Here is a 19,017-nt window from a genome sequence, read left to right as displayed (position 1 = left end):
TATTGCATTTTATCGTCCGACAGGCATATTCTCCATACCTACTCGTATAAAGCTGCAGCATGATGAATTGCACTGTGTTGCACGGGCACAATCACCACCAGCTTCTGAAATACAAATGATAGTTTCTGAAATACAATTGATGTTTTCTGCAATACAATTGATACTATCTGAAATTGAATTGACTAATCTGAAATACAAATGACACTATCTGAAATTAAATTGACAAATCTGAAATACAATTTATGTTTTCTGAAATACAATTCATACTATCTGAAATTGAATTGACTAATTTGAAATATAATTTATAATTTCTGAAATTAAATTGATATTTTCTGAAATACAACTGGAAAAGGTGTAATTTAGAATTTTTCTTTCCCGCAAGTTGTATACTCTGTTAATTCGTCTATATTATGCCAGAATTACAATCCACATAGTTATAATTTGAGCGGAGCCTCGAGTCTTGCTATTAGTTATATTTCTTCCTTATAGTTGACAGCAATGCTTAACTAATATTTTGTAATAAATGTTAACTAACGTTAATCCGGTTCCGCCATTCCCTTGTCGTTATCCTTACGCTATTCACCGTTTAAATTTTTCTCGTTTTTCTTGTGTTTTGTGTTGAGTGAATTTACAGCATTTTTATATTCAGCATAAAATGCCAAAAAAGAAAGTGTAAACTCCAAGACGAGTGGTGTGAGATGAAATTTCTTAAAAAAAAAAAATAGTATTATTGAAAGCCGCGTGCTTTGTACATTTTGAAAATGTGATGTTGATTGTTCAAACAAAGGTAAAGATGCGCCGATTTGTTTATGAAGCCAACTATTTCAAACCTTGCTGATGAAACAGTAGCATCAGAATTGACATTGGTGTGTGCTGCTGCCGTCTTCCATCTGTTGCATAAACGTGAGTCCAGGACTAATGATGTTTAAGCAAAGAACATGAAAATGACTGTGTAAGTTTACCCGTATGAAATAAAAGGACTCGCGTTATTTATGCATCTACTACATACGAATGCTGTACAGCACTTGACTCAATTTCGATAAAAATTGAACTCTTGTTGTTTGTGCAACTATCGACTCAAATGTAACTGAATCTGTTGGAAAGATAAGTCTATTTGATGAGATTCGGTAAGACGATTGAGTTAAGTGAATGGCGACTCATATAGCCTAGTGAGAATGACGCAACGACGAAATAACGAATTTCCTATCCAGAATTATCGTCGTCGTTCTTCACCTCCTCATCATCATCGTGGTCGTGGTCGTCTTAATCATCTACAGATCAAGTATAATATATGTAGTCTCAGAGAATTCACGCTATTGTTTCAAAAGTTGTCCCAAATGTTGTTTTTCTGATTGTTTATAGTTAATTTTTTGTTCCTTTCATCTTAAGTCATGAATTTCGTCGATGTGGTTTCTCCATCTTTGTATTTGTTACATGATCTGCTGTTACTCTACGACAGGCCTGGGCGTTACCTCAATTCAGGTACTGCAGACTACCCCTTAACTCCCCACTCCTCATTCCCCGGCAAGACAGTTATGTATCGGGCCACTACGAGTAGACCTAAAGGCAAACATTGCTGAGTGACGGATTGTACAGGGACATCATTTTATTTTTACATCAATTTTTATTGTACCTGATATATTTGCTTTGAAGCCAACTATTTCAAACCTTGCTGATGAAACAGTAGCATCAGACCTGTCTTTATACAGTTGACTAAACAACAATCATTAATAGAAGTGGACATTTTAATTAATCGTTATAAGTGATATATTATGAATATGTACAACAAAATGATTTACATATAGGACTTGTCTATAATTCAGTTGGACCTTTTTTAACTTTTGATGTTTTACAACTTTAAGGAGCGATTCTCCACTATAGATCACAGTTTATGACCTATTGTACATTACTTTTGGTTCACAGTTTATGACCTATTGTACATTACTTTTGGTTCCTACAATATTATAATAATTGATTGTACAACTTGTTAGGTGAAGTACTCAATAATATTAATTAATCAATGGGAGTCTAATTAAATAGGCCTATAGACTGTAACTTCATTCTACAAACCCAAAACAAATGAAAATATAAATTTAAGATTCTATTACTAGGCCTATCTATGGTAGTACTTGAAATTATTAATGTCAGACTATGAAATTTCTCAACTTTCATTGGCACATTCTTCAGTTGGTTAACAAAACAATAAAATAGGCCTAATTTATTCACTATCATTGTACATTAACTATTTCTACTTGGAATACGTTCCCTTAAGATTGACCGCGATAAACTTTACTACAATTCCTATAGTCATAAATAATAAAAAAAATACACATGTAGGTCTAGAATAGACAAAATCAGAATTGATATAGGCCTATATTCGTTATGCATTAAATTGAAACTTTCTATAGATGATTAACTATGACATATTTTCTGGCTACAACTATCAGAGTGACAAAGCAAATTTTCCTGCATTGTTTACCACAGTGAAAAAAGATCACACTAAACGTATTTACATTTTCTTACCTCTGCCCTCTTCCACTCGTTTTATATTAAAGAACTTTATCAAAATTTAAAACCGGTTAATGTTGAGCACCGCTACTTAGTGGTAAAGCCATATTGTAGGCCTGTTTTGGGTTCAGGAAAAATATTCATCTCTAACGAACAAAAGGACTCACCCCTGCCACTTTTTAGCAACCCCATAGGCCTATTGTATTTTTGGTCCAGGGAAAATGGTAGTCTTTTACGAAAATACTTGTATTTTTGTAATAGACGAGAATTTTTCCTGGACCAAAAATACAATATGGTATTGTTACGATGTGGTGAAGATGTGCTGAACATTTAATAAAGTACTTAATAATCTATAAAATATAAGTATAATATGGAACAATATAATAGCACAGTCTAGTATATACAGTCACGAAGCTCAATACGTAGGAAATATGCATCCATAGATAGTTGCTAACCACTAGGATCGCTACTATCGCCTCATCACAGACAATGCGAAGTAGTACCGGCACAGTCTTTTGTTCCTAGCACCCTCACAACTCAAGCTTCGTGACTGTATATACTAGATTGTGATAATAGTATGATAAAATTAATGAAAATACAACAAAAGCTCTTAACACTTCCCGACACTACTGCAAAGCAGTGAATTAATTGAATAAACATAGATAACATTTTGATTCGCCGGCAATGTCTTTGCCTAAAATCATTAGCCGATAATTTTTTTGCGGTATTTTATTATATTTATTAGGGAAGGCAACTTTCATTCGTATAATTAAATTGCACAGTCCTACTTACTGTTCTAGAAAGGCCATGTGGGAAATCGATATTATATCTACTTACGATTGGAGGTCGATGATAACGCTGCACGTGGCCTTTGCAGGCAGCAAAGAGGAGAGAAACTGTTTAGAAATTTAACAGTTCTTCTTGGAATCATATGGAACGTCGATGGTATCACTGGAGCAGTGTAACACTCTTTGGAACAGGTTGTTTCGCAAAACTGTTTCGTATCGAAACAAGGATGATATTAAGTCAAAACGTTCTCGGGCTTCCAGCCAGGTATAGTCGTCCACAAGCATTTATGGTTGTCAAGGTCACACACTTTCCCTTCTTCTTACTACAAACTTACTCACCCTCCTGCCACCCTAATGGGCTGGGGACCGGTTCTACTGTAAAAATCTGAACTTCCTACACTGCAAAGACAAAACCGGAATTCAGTATCCTGTCTAAGCTTGTGCTGTGCTCTTCTGTGTTATATGTATAGCTGAGAGTTGTCTAAACTTAAGCTGTGTTATTCTGTTTTATATATGTAGACACTTTTTCAAGCATTCAATAACTTGTGGCCGAGTGATTAATCTCTCTGCCTTGCACCGTGGTAACCCGAGTTCGATCCCCGTCTGGATAGTGAACAAAGTGGGCGCGAGGTTTTTTTTTTATCGGAATTCTCGCATTTCCCCTCATCATTGTCATTCCACCAATGTTCCATAATCACCGTCACTCTGCGAGATCCTAAGCCAGGTGTCCAGAACAAATAAAAAGAAGTCTGAAAGTTGTATAACTTGTGCTTAATAAATACTATTATGCTTCGAGTATGCTTCACAGTCTAAATTTGAGTAGCCAGAAAAAAGAGATCATTTTCTATGTTTACAAATATTTTTAATATCTTTCTAGCAGTGAGTCATCCGCTATTTCTTCCATGTACAATAAAACTCAGAGTTATGGGAACAGCTTTTGGTGTTAGTTTAAACATTTTAAGAAATGTATTGACGCGATTGAGTCCCTACAAAATGATCCACGCCCACCTTTCCGTTCTCCTAACCGTCTCATGATTCATTTTCCGTTTCATAGTCCCGTCCATCATCTAATTTTCCTCTTGATCGTCCCTCCAAACAGTTTACTAGGCCTATTATTAATCTCGTCAATCTTTTTTTTTCTTCCCTTCATTTCACCTACACTTGTTTCTTCATTAATTTTTCTCTGATCAAATTATTTCAGTTCTGATTGTCCTTCCAGCTATTTCCCTATTAAAATGTTCTCAGCAATCTGTTATTTCACGCCGTCTCGTCTGCCATTCTACCCAATAGTCCCGGATACTGTATTATTTTCCTTCCCATTGCCTTAAATCTTTTTTTATCATCTCTTGTCACTTTCGTCCCAATCATTTAATCACTCCTGATCGTCTTCTCAGTTACTTTCTCCTGATTATCTCGAGTTACTACAACACTATTTCATAAGCCTTCTTTCACAAATGACGACACGCTGACTAGTAAATTATAAACAACCTATAGGCCTTAATGGAACTGAGACGATCAAGAAAGAATTGACGAGGTGAGCACAAGGAGACTGACGAGATTATTTTTTGCAGTGTAACTTGCAAAGGGAAAAGTCCGTGAGGAGGGTGGGTAAGCGGCCGAAACTACGTACGACCTTGAACACTTCAGAAGTCTGTGTTCCACAAGTTGGTGATCCACCGACGTTTCGAGGATGTTCATCTTCCTCGTCTTCAGGATTAACTGATAATTAGGGGGATGTTTTGGTCCTTATTTATACAGAGGGAGTACATACGGTGCGGATCGCTTCGTGAGTACGGCCGACGTGTTGTCTTGTGTTGTGCTGTGCGGCTGATTGATGATATTGTGGACTAATAGCACGGGGATGCAACGAGCACAGAAGACATAGAGTAGACCAGGCTTGCAGAACTGGGGGACAATTGTAGCGTTACGTCACTCATCAGAATACGTCAATCACCCCTTCCTTTCGCCCCCCCCCCGCGTCATTGATTTGGTAGGAGAGGGAATTTGTACTCAGTGTCTGTCTTATGTGACTGAAATGGAAATATAGAAATTGGAGATTTATCCTTCGAAGAAGTGGAAAAATTCAAATTTCTTGGAGCAACAGTAACAAATATAAATGATACTCGGGAGGAAATTAAAAGCAGAATAAATATGGGAAATGCCTGTTATTATTCGGTTGAGAAGCTTTTGTCATCTTGTCTGCTGTCAAAAAATCTGAAAGTTAGAATTTATAAAACAGTTACATTACCGTTTGTTCTGTATGGTTGTGAAACTTGGACTCTCACTTTGAGAAAGGAACAGAGATTAAGGGTGTTTGAGAATAAGGATCTTAGGAAAATATTTGGGGCTAAAAGGGATGAAGTTATAGGAGAATGGAGAAAGTTACACAACGCAGAACTGTACGCATTGTATTCTTCACCTGACATAATTAGGAACATTAAATCCAGACATTTGAGATGGGCAGGGCATGTAGCACATATGGGCGAATCTAGAAATGCATATAGTATGTTAGTTGGGAGGCCGGAAGGCAAAAGACCTTTGGGAAGGCCGTGACGTAGATGGGAGGATAATATAAAAATGGATTTGAGGGAGGTGGGATATGATGATAGAGAGTGGATTAATCTTGCACAGGATAGGGACCGACGGCAGGCTTATGTGAGGGCGGCAATGAATCTGCGGGTTCCTTAAAAGCCATTTGTAAGTAAGTCTGTCTTATGTGATTGCGTACGGGTCACAGATTCGTCATTTAACTCCGGTGGACTATGGACGGGAAACCAACGCTTTCCCCATGGTTTCCACCCCTCTCACGCCAGTTCTGTATCCCTGGAATATAACAACTTATATATAGTTTGTGTATGACAGTTTTCCAATTTTGCTTCAAAAAATACGTGCTTAGTTGATTCTGTGTTACGAAACAAAAAAGAAATTGTGATTCCTCCGGGAAATTAGGGACATATGGGATTTCTTTTATCATAATATCTTCTATAACATAATAGCTATTTTGCAATGTTTTGGTAGCATCAAGATGGCTTCAGGTCCATCAAAGCAGCATGCGCTGTTGTCACGTCTTTCTCCTTCCTTGTTAAACAATTTTGTCTCTAATTATAGGGTTAAACAACAGAATTGAATTTGTCTCTAATATGTATGTATAATATATTTTGTATATATAATGTATATAACGCTATTTACATCTGCGAGCTCGTGAAGATAACATGATCAGTTATAGTAATTATTAATTAAGATACAATCTGTCAACATGAAAATGACTCCACGTGAATTAAAGTCTCGTTCACACTTTTCAAGTAACTTGAATTCAAATCATGTGATTTCAAGTAACCTGAATTCAAGTCGCAGTTCAGACATATTCAAGTTATTTTGTTTTCAAGTAGAATAAAATGGCGTCGATGGAAATTGTGCAATTAGGAATTTCTGTAGTAGCAGGCCTCCGTGTCAGGGAAATGATAAAGATATTGAAGAGGTAGAAGACGCGTTGTTCAGTATAGGTTAGGAATTGGATTAGTAAGAGAAATACACGACCATTGATCATTACAAATAGAATAAGTGAAAGCTTCAAGCAGATTTGGGCCTAATAATTCTTAATGTAGGCTTAAATGTAATAAAATATAAGGAGGTCTGATTTACCATAAATGAAAATGATTATCTTGAAGCTGCTACAGTTCTCAAAATAAATCTATCAGTCACATGGAACTATACCAATTTGGTTCAATAACCGTCATCCCTTCGAGCAACACTCTTCTTAATCCCTCCTATCTTCCTCACTTCTTTTCTATCTACAGTTTAACGGTTTTTAATTGTCTTTCATTCCTCATCTGTATCCACGTTAAAACTCTTCTCCCGTTCACCAACCCTTCCAGTGTACCTTCAGTAGGCAGTTTCTTCTCAGCCAGTGACCCAATCAATTCCATTTGCTCTTCCTGATCAGTTTCAGCATCATTCTTTCTTCACCCATTCTTTTCAAAACAGCATAATCTCTTATTCTGTCTATCCACTGCAAACTTTACATTCTTACCCATATCCACATTTCAAAAGCTTCTATTCGTTTCTCTTCACTTCGTCGTAATGTCCATGTTTCTGTCCCCATACAATGCTACACTGCACACAATGCACTTCATTAGTCTGTTTCTTAGTTCTTTTTCCAGAGTTCTACAGACGATGCTCCTTTTTCTATTGAAAGCTTCCTTGCCCATTTCTATCCTCCTTTTGATTTCCTGGCAGCAGCTCATGTTACTGCTTATAGTACACTCCAAGTATCTGAAGCTGTCCACTTGTTCTACTGCCCCATTTAGAATTTGCAAGTTTACCTTCATTATTTTTCTTCCTATGACCATGGTCTTCGTCTTATTTGATGCCATGTTTGCAGTTTTTCTTGGGAAAGGTAAATGCGGTAGCTTTCCGTTGCTTTCCGCACATCACTCTTTCGCATCTTCGAAGATCCGAGAGCGCCCCAGTGCGGAGACTAGGAGAGTGAATTTGACTAATTAAGCCCTCCGGATTTTACCGAAATTCACCGCAAGGGATAAATATCAGTTCTATCAGGGTTTTTGATCCGATCAGAGATCGAGAAATCCCTATTAGCCTTTTCTCCCACCCGAAATAGAAGAGGAAAAGTTGAAAAGATCACTTTTAGCGTGAAACGTTTATGGTTGAGGTACAAATGGATAAAATGTTGCGAAAGTTTCGACATCTGACGTCACTTGCTTAGCAACGGCATTGACTTACGTCACACTATTTTGACGTCACTTGTTTAGCAACGAATTAGACTCTTGCATTGATATGGTGTTTGCTAGAAGGATAAACGTACATGAATTACATATTTTATTTCTCTTAACATACTCCCAAACTAAGGACTCTCCAAAAAACTAATTCAGATGAAACCCAGCAATTCCATTGTAAATACTTGTAGGTATTGGTATATATTCAATAAAAAATAGAGGAAATATCATCAATAGTAGAACATAAATTCCATTACATCTATTTCACTCTCAGTCGTATTCAGTCATTATAAATACGAACCAGTTCCTTAAAAATCTAAACATGACAATAACATCCAACCGACAGCATAAAATGTTTCACGCAATTACAGGGAGAGCATTAATCCCCTGCCACTTTTTTACACGTCTATGTTGATAGCCGATAATATCGACCAAAAATACAATTTGTTCTAAGAGGTGTCGGAATGATCTTTTCATTTGCAGGTAGAACCGATAAATTTGGACAGATATGAACTGCTAATGATGACTTCCTACCTAATTACGTACCTGCCTATCTTTTTTACCTACACAGCCATCTACGTAGGCTACTTATTACAAGGAACTCACCTCACCGGCCCTGTGAAAAATGCAAAAGAAATGCCTCGACTGTTACTCCAAAGCTACTTGAAACCACATCCTTACTCGCCAGCTTCCGAACTGATAACGTTCACATTACAAGCTTCATACAAACATTAACGAATCACTATACCTGTATTAACCCTTGCGGTAGCTGAATAGTCAAATCTATAGCCTGTCAACATCTGATATCAGTTCCACTACATCCCAACTCCCAGCCGCTCCTGTGATGTTCTTCTCCAGCCAGGACCGCTGAGATATGTCCAACACTACTTTAAAAGTAGCAACTGACAAGTAATTACTTAATCCCATCGTTGCTTAACAGTCTCGCGCCGTGGCGTCGTGGTCTAAGGCATCCTGCCTGGGACTCGCGTTACGGAATACGCGCTGGTTCGAGTCCTCATGGGGGAAGAAATTTTCTCATGAAATTTCGGCCAGTGTATGGGACCGGTGCCCACTCAGCATCGTGATGCACTTGGGGAGCTACGATAGGTAGCAAAAATCCGGTTTCGCAAACCAGCTATAACGGCGGCTGGGGGGGATCATCGTGCTAACCACACGATACCTCCATTCTATATGGATGATCGTCCACTTCTGCTTCGGCTTGTGGACGTGAGGCCAGCAGCCGGCTGGTAGGTCTTGGCCCTTCATGGGCTGTAGCGCCATGGATTTTGGATAGTTACTTGACAATCTAACTCACGATATAATTAGGCCTACTGTACATAATCAATTGTCTACTTATTAACTACCGTACATGTTAACGAAATACCTAAGTACAGCGCAAAGTAGCAATTAATATGGGCTTCTTGCTATCCACTGACTACTAATAGTTTAAATAAATTGAATATTAATTGCTATTTTGCGCTGTATTTTACAGAATGTTTACTTTAACCCTCATTACCCATTTTTGACTTACACCACTCCTGCTTTGAACGGCTCATTTGTTGATGACTGAGAAAAATTTGCTCCTGCGCCGAGGATCGAACCCGGGACCCCTAGTTCTACGCACTGGGTGCTCTAGCACTGAACTACGCCGAGCTCAATCCACAGCATCGTATCGAATCTTACTCCTTTGGTTTTTTCCTTTGCTGCTTTTTTTCTCAGTCATCAATAAACAATAATCATAAAAGATAATTCTGTAGGATTAAAATTGTTTACTTGTTTATCCCTCAAAGTAATTACCTACCTAAATAATTGCCTAACAATCTGCTAATTAATTAATCACCTCAACTACTTAATTACCAGAATATTTTAACTACCTACCAAATGAATTCGAACATACTTATTTAACTACCCATCTAATCATTTTCCAACTTACATGATTACCTAACTACTTGTCTAGCTAATTAACTAAATGACTAGCTTTAGAGTGATAAAATTATTTATTTACTAAATAATTAGCCAGCAGCAGTTTTGTCAATTACAAATCTCACAGAGTGCAGTAGGATTCGATCTGTTCTGTGAGAGCCGTCAACTGTCTGTTTTCCCCTGACGTCGGTAATAATTAGGCTACCTGTAAAGAACATGCTTGTTGTATAGAACATAAATTGTGAATTTCAAGTTTTGAATGAAGATATTATTGTGATAATGGCTAAAATATGATACAGTTTAAAATAATAACAAAATAATAATCTAAAATATCTCTGACCTAGGACGTTTCATCAACATTTAAACATTTTTTTTTAATAATAATAATTTATCTATTTAATCTGGCAGAGCTAAGGCCAGTAGGCCTTCTCTTCCGCCCAGCCAGACTCTAATTCTAATTGAACACAATTGGTTACATAGTTATTACATTAATATCTAGACCATAAAACAACATGAAAGTCAATAATGAAAGTTGGATAAGTAATGTTAGTAAACATTGGTAAGAAATAGTGATAATGATAATAATAATAATAATAATAATAATAATAATAATAATAATAATGAGATAATTTAAATATTTATTCTGTGATATACTCGTATATACTGTATAATCATTAAATATTGAGAAACGTGAAAGAGCTATTATTGTTAACAAGAATTGTTAGAAAAATATTTCGTTAGCCTATTCTTAAATTGGTTTGATGTCTGACAGTCCCTGACATTACTCGGTAGGGAATTCCAAAGCCGAGGAACAGCCACAGTGAAAGAAGATGAATATGAGGATGTTCGGTGGGAGGGAATGGATAATATTGAGGAGTGTTGTGATCGTGTGTCTAGGTTATGATGGGTGGATAAATTTTGAAAACGAGACGCAAGATAGACAGGAGTAGAGAAATGCAATATGTGAAAGAGAAGAGAAAGACAGTGGATTTTCCTACTATCTTCTAGACGGAGACAGGACAACATTTCGAGGGATGGTGTTACGTGATCAGCCCGGCGAATATTGCAGACGAAACGGATGCACATATTATGAACACGTTGTAGTCTCTGCGCCGAAGTAACGCTTAGATCAGTAAACAGAATATCACAGTAATCGAAGTGGGGCATCACGAGTGTTTACACTAACATTTTTCTCACGGAAAAGGGTAGAAATTCTTTAATCGCCTAAACGAGTGGATTGATGAAAATATTTTTTTGCAGGTTTCTGCAACTTGAAGGTTCCAATTAAAATTTTATCCATATAAATACCTAGATTCTTTACTGATTCACTGAACAGAATTTCGGTGCCGTATATTTTAATCGGGGACAAATTTGGTATGGTAATATAGCTTAAAAATATCTTGGAGCAACAGTAACAAACATAAATGACACTCGGGAGGAAATTAAACGCAGAATAAATATGGGAAATGCCTGTTATTATTCGGTTGAGAAGCTTTTGTCATCTAGTCTTCTGTCAAAAAATCTGAAAGTAAGAATTTATAAAACAGTTATATTACCTGTTGTTCTGTATGGTTGTGAAACTTGGACTCTCACTTTGAGAGAGGAACAGAGATTAAGGGTGTTTGAGAATAAGGATCTTAGGAAAATATTTGGGGCTAAGAGGAATGAAGTTACAGGAGAATGGAGAAAGTTACACAACACAGAGCTGCACGCATTGTATATTTCACCTGACATAATTAGGACCATAAAATCCAGACGTTTGAGATGGGCAGGACATGTAGCACGTATGGGCGAATCCAGAAATGCATATAGAGTGTTAGTTGGGAGGCCGGAGGGCAAAAGACCTTTGGGGAGGCCGAGACGTAGATGGGAAGATAATATTAAAATGGATTTGAGGGAGGTAGGATATGATGGTAGAGACTGGATTAATCTTGCTCAGGATAGGGACCAATGGCGGGCTTATGTGAGGGCGGCAATGAACCTCCGGGTTCCTTAAAAGCCAGCAAGTAAGTAGTAAGTAAGTAATATAGCTTAACAAATGTGAATGGCCCACAATGATTGACTGTGATTTTTCTGGATTTAGTTTAGTCTAGTTCCTTCTGTAGAATAGTACAGATATACTTAGCAAATTCTTAGAAGAGAAATGCTTATTGAGATATGGTACCTCTGTCTGTGAATCTTGGACAATGCGAAGGAAAATTAAACGGAATAGAAGCTACAGAGATGAAACTTTTTAGAAGGTGAAGGAGACCTACCCATTTGTGGCCACAAAGTCTAGTGAAGTTAGAAAAGAACTTACTGTTCGAAGCTTCGGAGCTAAGATTTAGGCTACTTGTAAAGAACAAACTAAAAAAAAGGAACATTAATTCCAGATTTAACATTTAATAACGTTAAGTATTAGGTTCTATATAAAAATGACTTTTCCTTGGCATTAAAATTAAACCTTAATTTATTGAAAGAAACATTGCCACAATGGAGTAACGGTTAGCATGTCTGATCGTGGAACGAGCGGGCCCAGGCTCAAATTCTGGTTGAAACAAGTTGCCTGGTTGAGGTTTTTTCCGGGATTTTTCCTCAATCAATTGAAGCAGAAATGCTGGGGAACTTTCGACGTTGGACCTCGATCTCATTTCGCCATCATAATTACAGTTCCCCTCTATCATCATCTCCGTTTCTTTCCCATATTTCGGGCTTGCTCCGATGTAGATTCGGCTGTGGGCCGCCACCGAACCTGTGATATGTGGTCCTTAGTTACTGGTGGTAGTGCTATGTTTCATGAGTTGTCCGCTGAGCTCATAGTGCTCGTGGGACTTGGGGATGAGAGGCCACGGTGATATCTACGCGGAAGAGTGGAAGAAGTCTGTAGGATAGGTTAGAAGATGATTATTTTTTATAATATGTCACTCTACCGTTTGGTCGTGCTGATCCTTCACATTCCTGTATTAGGGCCAGCATTCCCGTTCTTATATTACTTACATCATTTATAAACTTAGTGAACGACTCATGCATTTTTATTTAACACTGTGACCTTCCGCGTCCATTCTTTTCTCTTATCACTTCATCTATTTGGTACTTTAATCCAGTATAGGAGATTTAAATATTAATCGTGCTATTATACAAGTTCTTATATTTGTTATATCAATAATATTTGTAATTATTAGTTCTAATGTAATTAGAAAAGTATTAAGTTGAGATGCTTTAGGCTTGGTTTTTTTTACTGTAGGGGAGTTCAGAGCGGCCCGCAGGGGAATAATGTAGCGCGGGGGGCCTTAGGGCATGCACATCATTCCATTTTGGGTATACAGTGGGCCCACTCAAGGGCTTACGTGTGAAGTCGGTACCCAGCCCGTATCCCTCCCCTCAAGGAGGACCAATAGAATAGAACATTGCTATATGTAAGGTCTCTAGTATTTATTTACAGTACCCACATTTATGTTACACATGAGTTTCGCCAGTGAATATACTAGAGAGCGAATTATCATTCTCTTCAAGGTTTCTTTTCCTATGAAACCTCATAATGTTTCTCGCGACTTTTTCCTGCAAATAGGTTTGTCTGTACTTGACGCCACACGCTTACAGTTATTAAAGTTAGATCATCGTGTTGTGGTTTCAGCATACCAGTTGGCGTAAGCAAAACAAGAATGGTCCTAAATAATAAAACCTAAGAGATGGACCAAAACGGATTCCATTTTCGAAAAGTTTGCATTTATTAAAGCATTTCACTTGCAAAATGTCCCGATCCATCTTTTACGGTTTAGCCGCAGCAAGTGGTTCAAAGTCTTCACAATTATAAAAAGGATTGCCCTACATGTTTTTGTGTCGTTATTTAAACAATGTAGTACAATTTTATTTTGGGAATAAAATAAACAAAATTTCTTTTACATGCATGTAACATGTTTGTTTTTTTTTATTTATTGGGTTATTTTACGACGCTGTATCCACATCTAGTTTATTTAGCGTCTGAATGAAATGAAGGTGATAATGCCGGTGAAATGAGTCACGGGTTCAGCACCGAAAGTTACCCAGCATTTGCTCGTATTGGGTTAAGGGAAAATCCCGGAAAAAACCTCAACCAGGTAATTTGCCCCTACCGGGATTCGAACCCGGGCCACCTGGTTTCGCGGCGAGACGCGCTGACCGTTACTCCACAGGTGTGGACAACATGTTTGTATTTAATCCGCCATAAATATTAAGTTATTAGCATCCAAAGACGGAGTTGCGTCAGTTTTAAGCGAAAATCTGTCCGTTCATCCTAATGAATCTCGAATAATAACATTATTCAAAGTTGAGGAAACATGTCGAATAAACATAATATTGGAGAGTTACTATAAATCATGTAGGTATTATTATTATTATTATTATTATTATTATTATTATTATTATTATTATTTCACAACGATTATATTGTTATCAAGCTACAGTTTCTAAGACTTCTTTTTGAAATATATTTTTAATGATTTTCCATGTTTGAGTTATTTATCCCACTTGCTACTGTTGTCTTAGGAGCCTCAAATACACAATATATAAAGGAAAATAGGCTTTAAATACGAAATTAATTTCTATTCTCTTTTCTTTGGTATCTCGTCTTGTTATCCTTCCGAACAAGACTCGTTTGTCTTTCTATATTGTTGTTCTATATTATTCTATATTGTTCTGGTTCACTTTCATATTTCAATATATAGTGTTGTAGAGATTTTATCCTACATCAACCGATAAAAATCAACCGTAGCTAAGTGAGGGTTTGATCCCCAAAATTTTTTTGGTCAATCGGTTTTTGGGACAGGCTTCTTCGAGTACTTTATTTCCTTCTGTCATTACTCCATTTCCATCGTACCTGTTACCGCTTGAGTAACCTATGCAATTGAAAGGGGGCTATATAAATACTCGTACATATTTATGATTACCACAACAGATAAATAATGGTTAAATTTGTTTATTTTTTCAGGTAGGCAGAACACCATCGTGACAAGAAATGCAGACTCCACTATGAAGCTTTTAACCGAAATATTTTGAAGCTGATAGCGGTCAACTTGGATAAGTTACGATAATATGGGGAAAAGAAGAGACATGGCGCTAGTTCCATTGGAAGAATTGCGTCATTTAGACCATGCCGTATTTGGACATTTGGTCATAGCCCCACAGTCAACTTCAGTGATTAAAGAGGCTTCAATGTATGTTGAGAAACCTAAACCAGAAGATAGAAAATTAGAGAAAGCTAAATCAGACAATGCGATGGTGGTGAATAGACAGACTAACAGACATGTTTTTCAAAGATCTGGATCTTTTAATTCAAAGTTATTGTCACAAAAAGAGGGGATGAAAAATGATTTTAAACACAATAACGGAGTTACTTTAGACAATGCACAAATAACGGGAAATGTTCCATTAAAACAGTGGCGTTCTGCAGAATTTCCAACAATGGAAGAACAACGAAACATGTCTGGCGATTGTAGCTGTAAGTTCTCAACATTACCGACATCAAGAAATAGACGTCACGATTTCCAGAGGTCTTTGTCATATAATTCTGCACTGAGTGAATCAAATACATCAGACGAGTTACAAAATGTTCCTCGAAGTGTAATGCTTCCTAAAAGAAAATCGCCATCATTTTATGGATCGTCTTCCATTTCTCGCGAATCTTCAATTGAAGAAGAAACAGAATGTGACGATGATTGCAGTGTGACCAGTGAAAACGAAAAACAAAAGAGTGCGATTGAGAGAAGTCGGAATCGGCGACGCGTATCTCACCTTGTAGATGAACTTTTACTCGACATCTATGGCAAATGGAATGGAAACGGTAATGGATCGTATGTCGGCGGCCGCAGACGTCATTCTACCAACAGTAGCGCGCATGAATCTGATTGCTGTAGCACGTCGGGGGCGTCTTCATGGAAAATTCAACCCTACCAACCGGTCCAAGGAATAAATGATTCACTGCAGCGTTCTAGGCTAAGAAACAAAAGTGAGTGATTGAGTTTTATTGATTGAAAGATATTCAGTAATTGAGATTCTTTGAAAATGCGTTAACGAAGTAGGCCTACATTTAATTTAAGTTACAGGCTATTGACATACGGAGTTTAAAGGAACTTAAGATCACAAATTCAGGGCAACCGTCTTAACTTTTCGGTTCCCTTAGCAAAGTTTGATTTCATTTTTTTTCTTTAGCATTAATGTAAAACCTTTAATACATCTGTGGCTTGGGACTGGTGTAATCAGGATCACATTTTGTTAAAATGTTGAAATATTTATAATACACTAATCGGCACAGAAAGCAAAACACTTCAATTTTCTTCCTTTTCATTATAAGATCTAAGTTAATGTTATTGATAATCATACCTACCGAAAATATTCTGGTTACCAAAATAATATACCGACATTTTATCAACATTTTGTTTAATTAACAGGTAACAATTCAGTTGTTTTCTACTTGCAAACATACAGCCATTTGTACGAATTCCTTAAATTAAAACATCTGAAGTGTTTCGCTTTTTTGTTGGCGAGTTTAGTTTCCGAGTGCGTGTTTTCATATCAAACAACAAGTCTCTTACGTGTATTAGCCTATTCAATAAGACAAATACGGTTGATGACACTATTATTACGATACTGTTACATATACGATGTAAATCCGAAATGGCTCAAGGAAGCTTGTAAAACAGAAGCGAAATTAATTCCTCCTGTCCTCCTCGATAGTTATTGTTCGGCTGTCAGCTCGATCATATCGAAGACTGTCCTAATTCAACATGTTAGAAAGTTTCCATTAACTCTTTTATTATAATTGGCATTCTTTTGGATTGATTCTGAACCCTTATCGGGACATACTTTATGCCTAGTCTATACTTTAATTCAGTGGTTGCCAAACACCACGAAATTGTGACGTAGTATAAATGCAACTGGACCACTACTATTATCGAGAGAGGGGTGGAGTGAGTATTCAGTGAATGACAATGCAGAGACAGACTGTGATCGGAAAACAAAAACAAACTGATATTCTTCTACTTATTATCTACATACACTTTATTCGTGTTAATTTTTTTCCCTCCTATTCATTATTATTTTATTATTAATAAAATAAAATATTTTATGCTCGACCATGCCGAAATGTAGTAATTATACACCTGGTAGCAGCCCTTTAATGGACCTCATTAAAGTAAACCTATTCATTAAAGTTCAGGTGTTCCACCAATCAGAAAACACCATTGTAGCAATATGAAAGCGCAAATATCGATTATTCTCGGATATGCAATCGAAAGACAACAAGCGAAACGTCACGGAGGCTGGAAATCCAATACTTTCGCAGAAGGTTATGTTCTGTTACTATAATTAGCGTTAATTGTAAATAATATTCAAATAAATTCAATTTGTCATATAGTTTTTCAATGTATAAATCAATTTCAAGGTTATATCAAAATTAATGTTTATTTTACTCTCTAGATTATATCAAGGTCAATGACATTTGTTTCTCGGAAAAAATCAATACTTTCGCGTCTGCGCACATCTCACAATTTACGAGATATTGCACAAGGTCAGTTACGCTCCCCAGTCAAGAATAACATGAATACTTATGAATAATTTCAAGTTAGAAATATGGTCGAGCATAAAAAGTCGTTTGAAACTTGCCTATAATGGTAATTAAGACGCTCGTATGAAAATTATGAAACTCGCTTGCGCTCGTTTCATAAACATACTCGCGTCTTAATTACTACCATTATAGGCTCGTTGCATAATGTACTATTTTCTTATGCTCCGTGAAAGAAAAAACACGTACCAGACTGATCATGAAGTTATAAATTACATTATGTAAGTCGAAAAAAACAAAATAATTAGCTAGAATTTTTTTTTTTTTGTTTCATAATCAGAGTTGGGGTAACTTCGTCTCTTTCGTTTGTACATGAACTTGATTCCTTCAAACCTTACTGATAGCGTTTTAATTAATTGTGTTCCTAAAATAAAAATATCTTGAATATCTTCCATATTATTGGAACAATTTTAATGAGCATCTTAAACATTTCCATCTATTTTTGTAACAAAATTGGCTTTATATTTTATGTATAAATGCATAGCATTGAAGGTTGCCACTATTTTATAAGACGAATGGGAGCCCATGCTTTTAATTTTTTTTGTTTATTAATGAAATATTCAACTTTCAGATAAGGGCGTGGTAATCTTATGACGAGAAGAATAATGACGTACATTTTTCTTATAAAATATTACATTCCACATTTTACATCAAATTAAACACCACACATTTTCGCCATCAACATGAAACATAAACTGTTCCATGTTTCTTGAAATTTACGTTTCTGCATATTAGTTTTCTTCTTCAATTCTTCTTGAAATTAATTTTTTTGTATATCTGTTTTCTGTTTTTAAAAATACATTTCGAAACACACTTAGTATTGCAAATGCACCGGTACCTAGGTATACCCGCTTCTTGAAACGAAGTGAAGGGGATAAGAAGAGGGTGGGGGTATGGAGCCATCGTTAGACTTGAGTATAGACAGGAACATGTGTTGAGACATAGCTTTTGACGATCACTACTTTATCCTCTTCGATCTACATTAGATGGACATAAAGTGAGGCCTTCGTGACTTGAGTTAGGACGACACCGGGCTTTTATATAAGACAACATATCAGTCATTGACAGTGACAAAAAATCATACCATATGATGGTTTTGAACCTAAAACCCAGCGTCAAATCTGCAACTTATATATTGCAGTTGGACTGAACTTCAATATTTTCTTCATGCTTTTCAATAACTGTAAGGATATTAAGAGAGACTTTCCTGATAATATCACAGCATGACAGTGATCTAAAATCTTACAGTTAGACCCTTCCATTTTGGCAAGCAGTGTCTCCCATTCCGCACTTAGGAAAAAGGGTAAATCTTTCCTGTGTTTCCATATCTCTGACATAACTTGCCTGTGGTACATGTTCTATCTTCAGATATGCTACAAAATCTACTTCGTTATTTTTTAAGTAAACACCGTCTTCAACATATTTTATGCTAAATGTGGTTCTGTAAGGTTGTGTAATTGTGTGCAACCATTTTTGTCTTCCCATTTTA

The 19,017-nt window shown here is 36.6% G+C and overlaps 1 protein-coding gene across 5 annotated transcripts in view; it reads left to right on the top strand.

Moving 5' to 3' along the window:
• Positions 1-19,017, top strand: part of LOC138715323 (serine-rich adhesin for platelets-like) — a 1,148,033-nt gene that overhangs the window by 146,176 nt on the left and 982,840 nt on the right. For 4 of the 5 annotated variants that reach the window (XM_069848108.1, XM_069848110.1, XM_069848109.1 and 1 more), the window contains exon 2: positions 14,898-15,914. In XM_069848108.1, coding sequence (XP_069704209.1) covers positions 15,002-15,914 — 913 coding nt within the window. In that variant the 5' untranslated portion in view covers positions 14,898-15,001. The remainder of the gene's footprint in view (positions 1-14,897; positions 15,915-19,017) is intronic. The other variant, XM_069848107.1, reaches the window with a different exon arrangement.

This window comes from Periplaneta americana, chromosome 15 (assembly GCF_040183065.1).
Source record: "Periplaneta americana isolate PAMFEO1 chromosome 15, P.americana_PAMFEO1_priV1, whole genome shotgun sequence".
Taxonomy (NCBI): domain Eukaryota; kingdom Metazoa; phylum Arthropoda; class Insecta; order Blattodea; family Blattidae; genus Periplaneta; species Periplaneta americana.
This window is presented reverse-complemented; position numbering and strand designations above follow the sequence as displayed.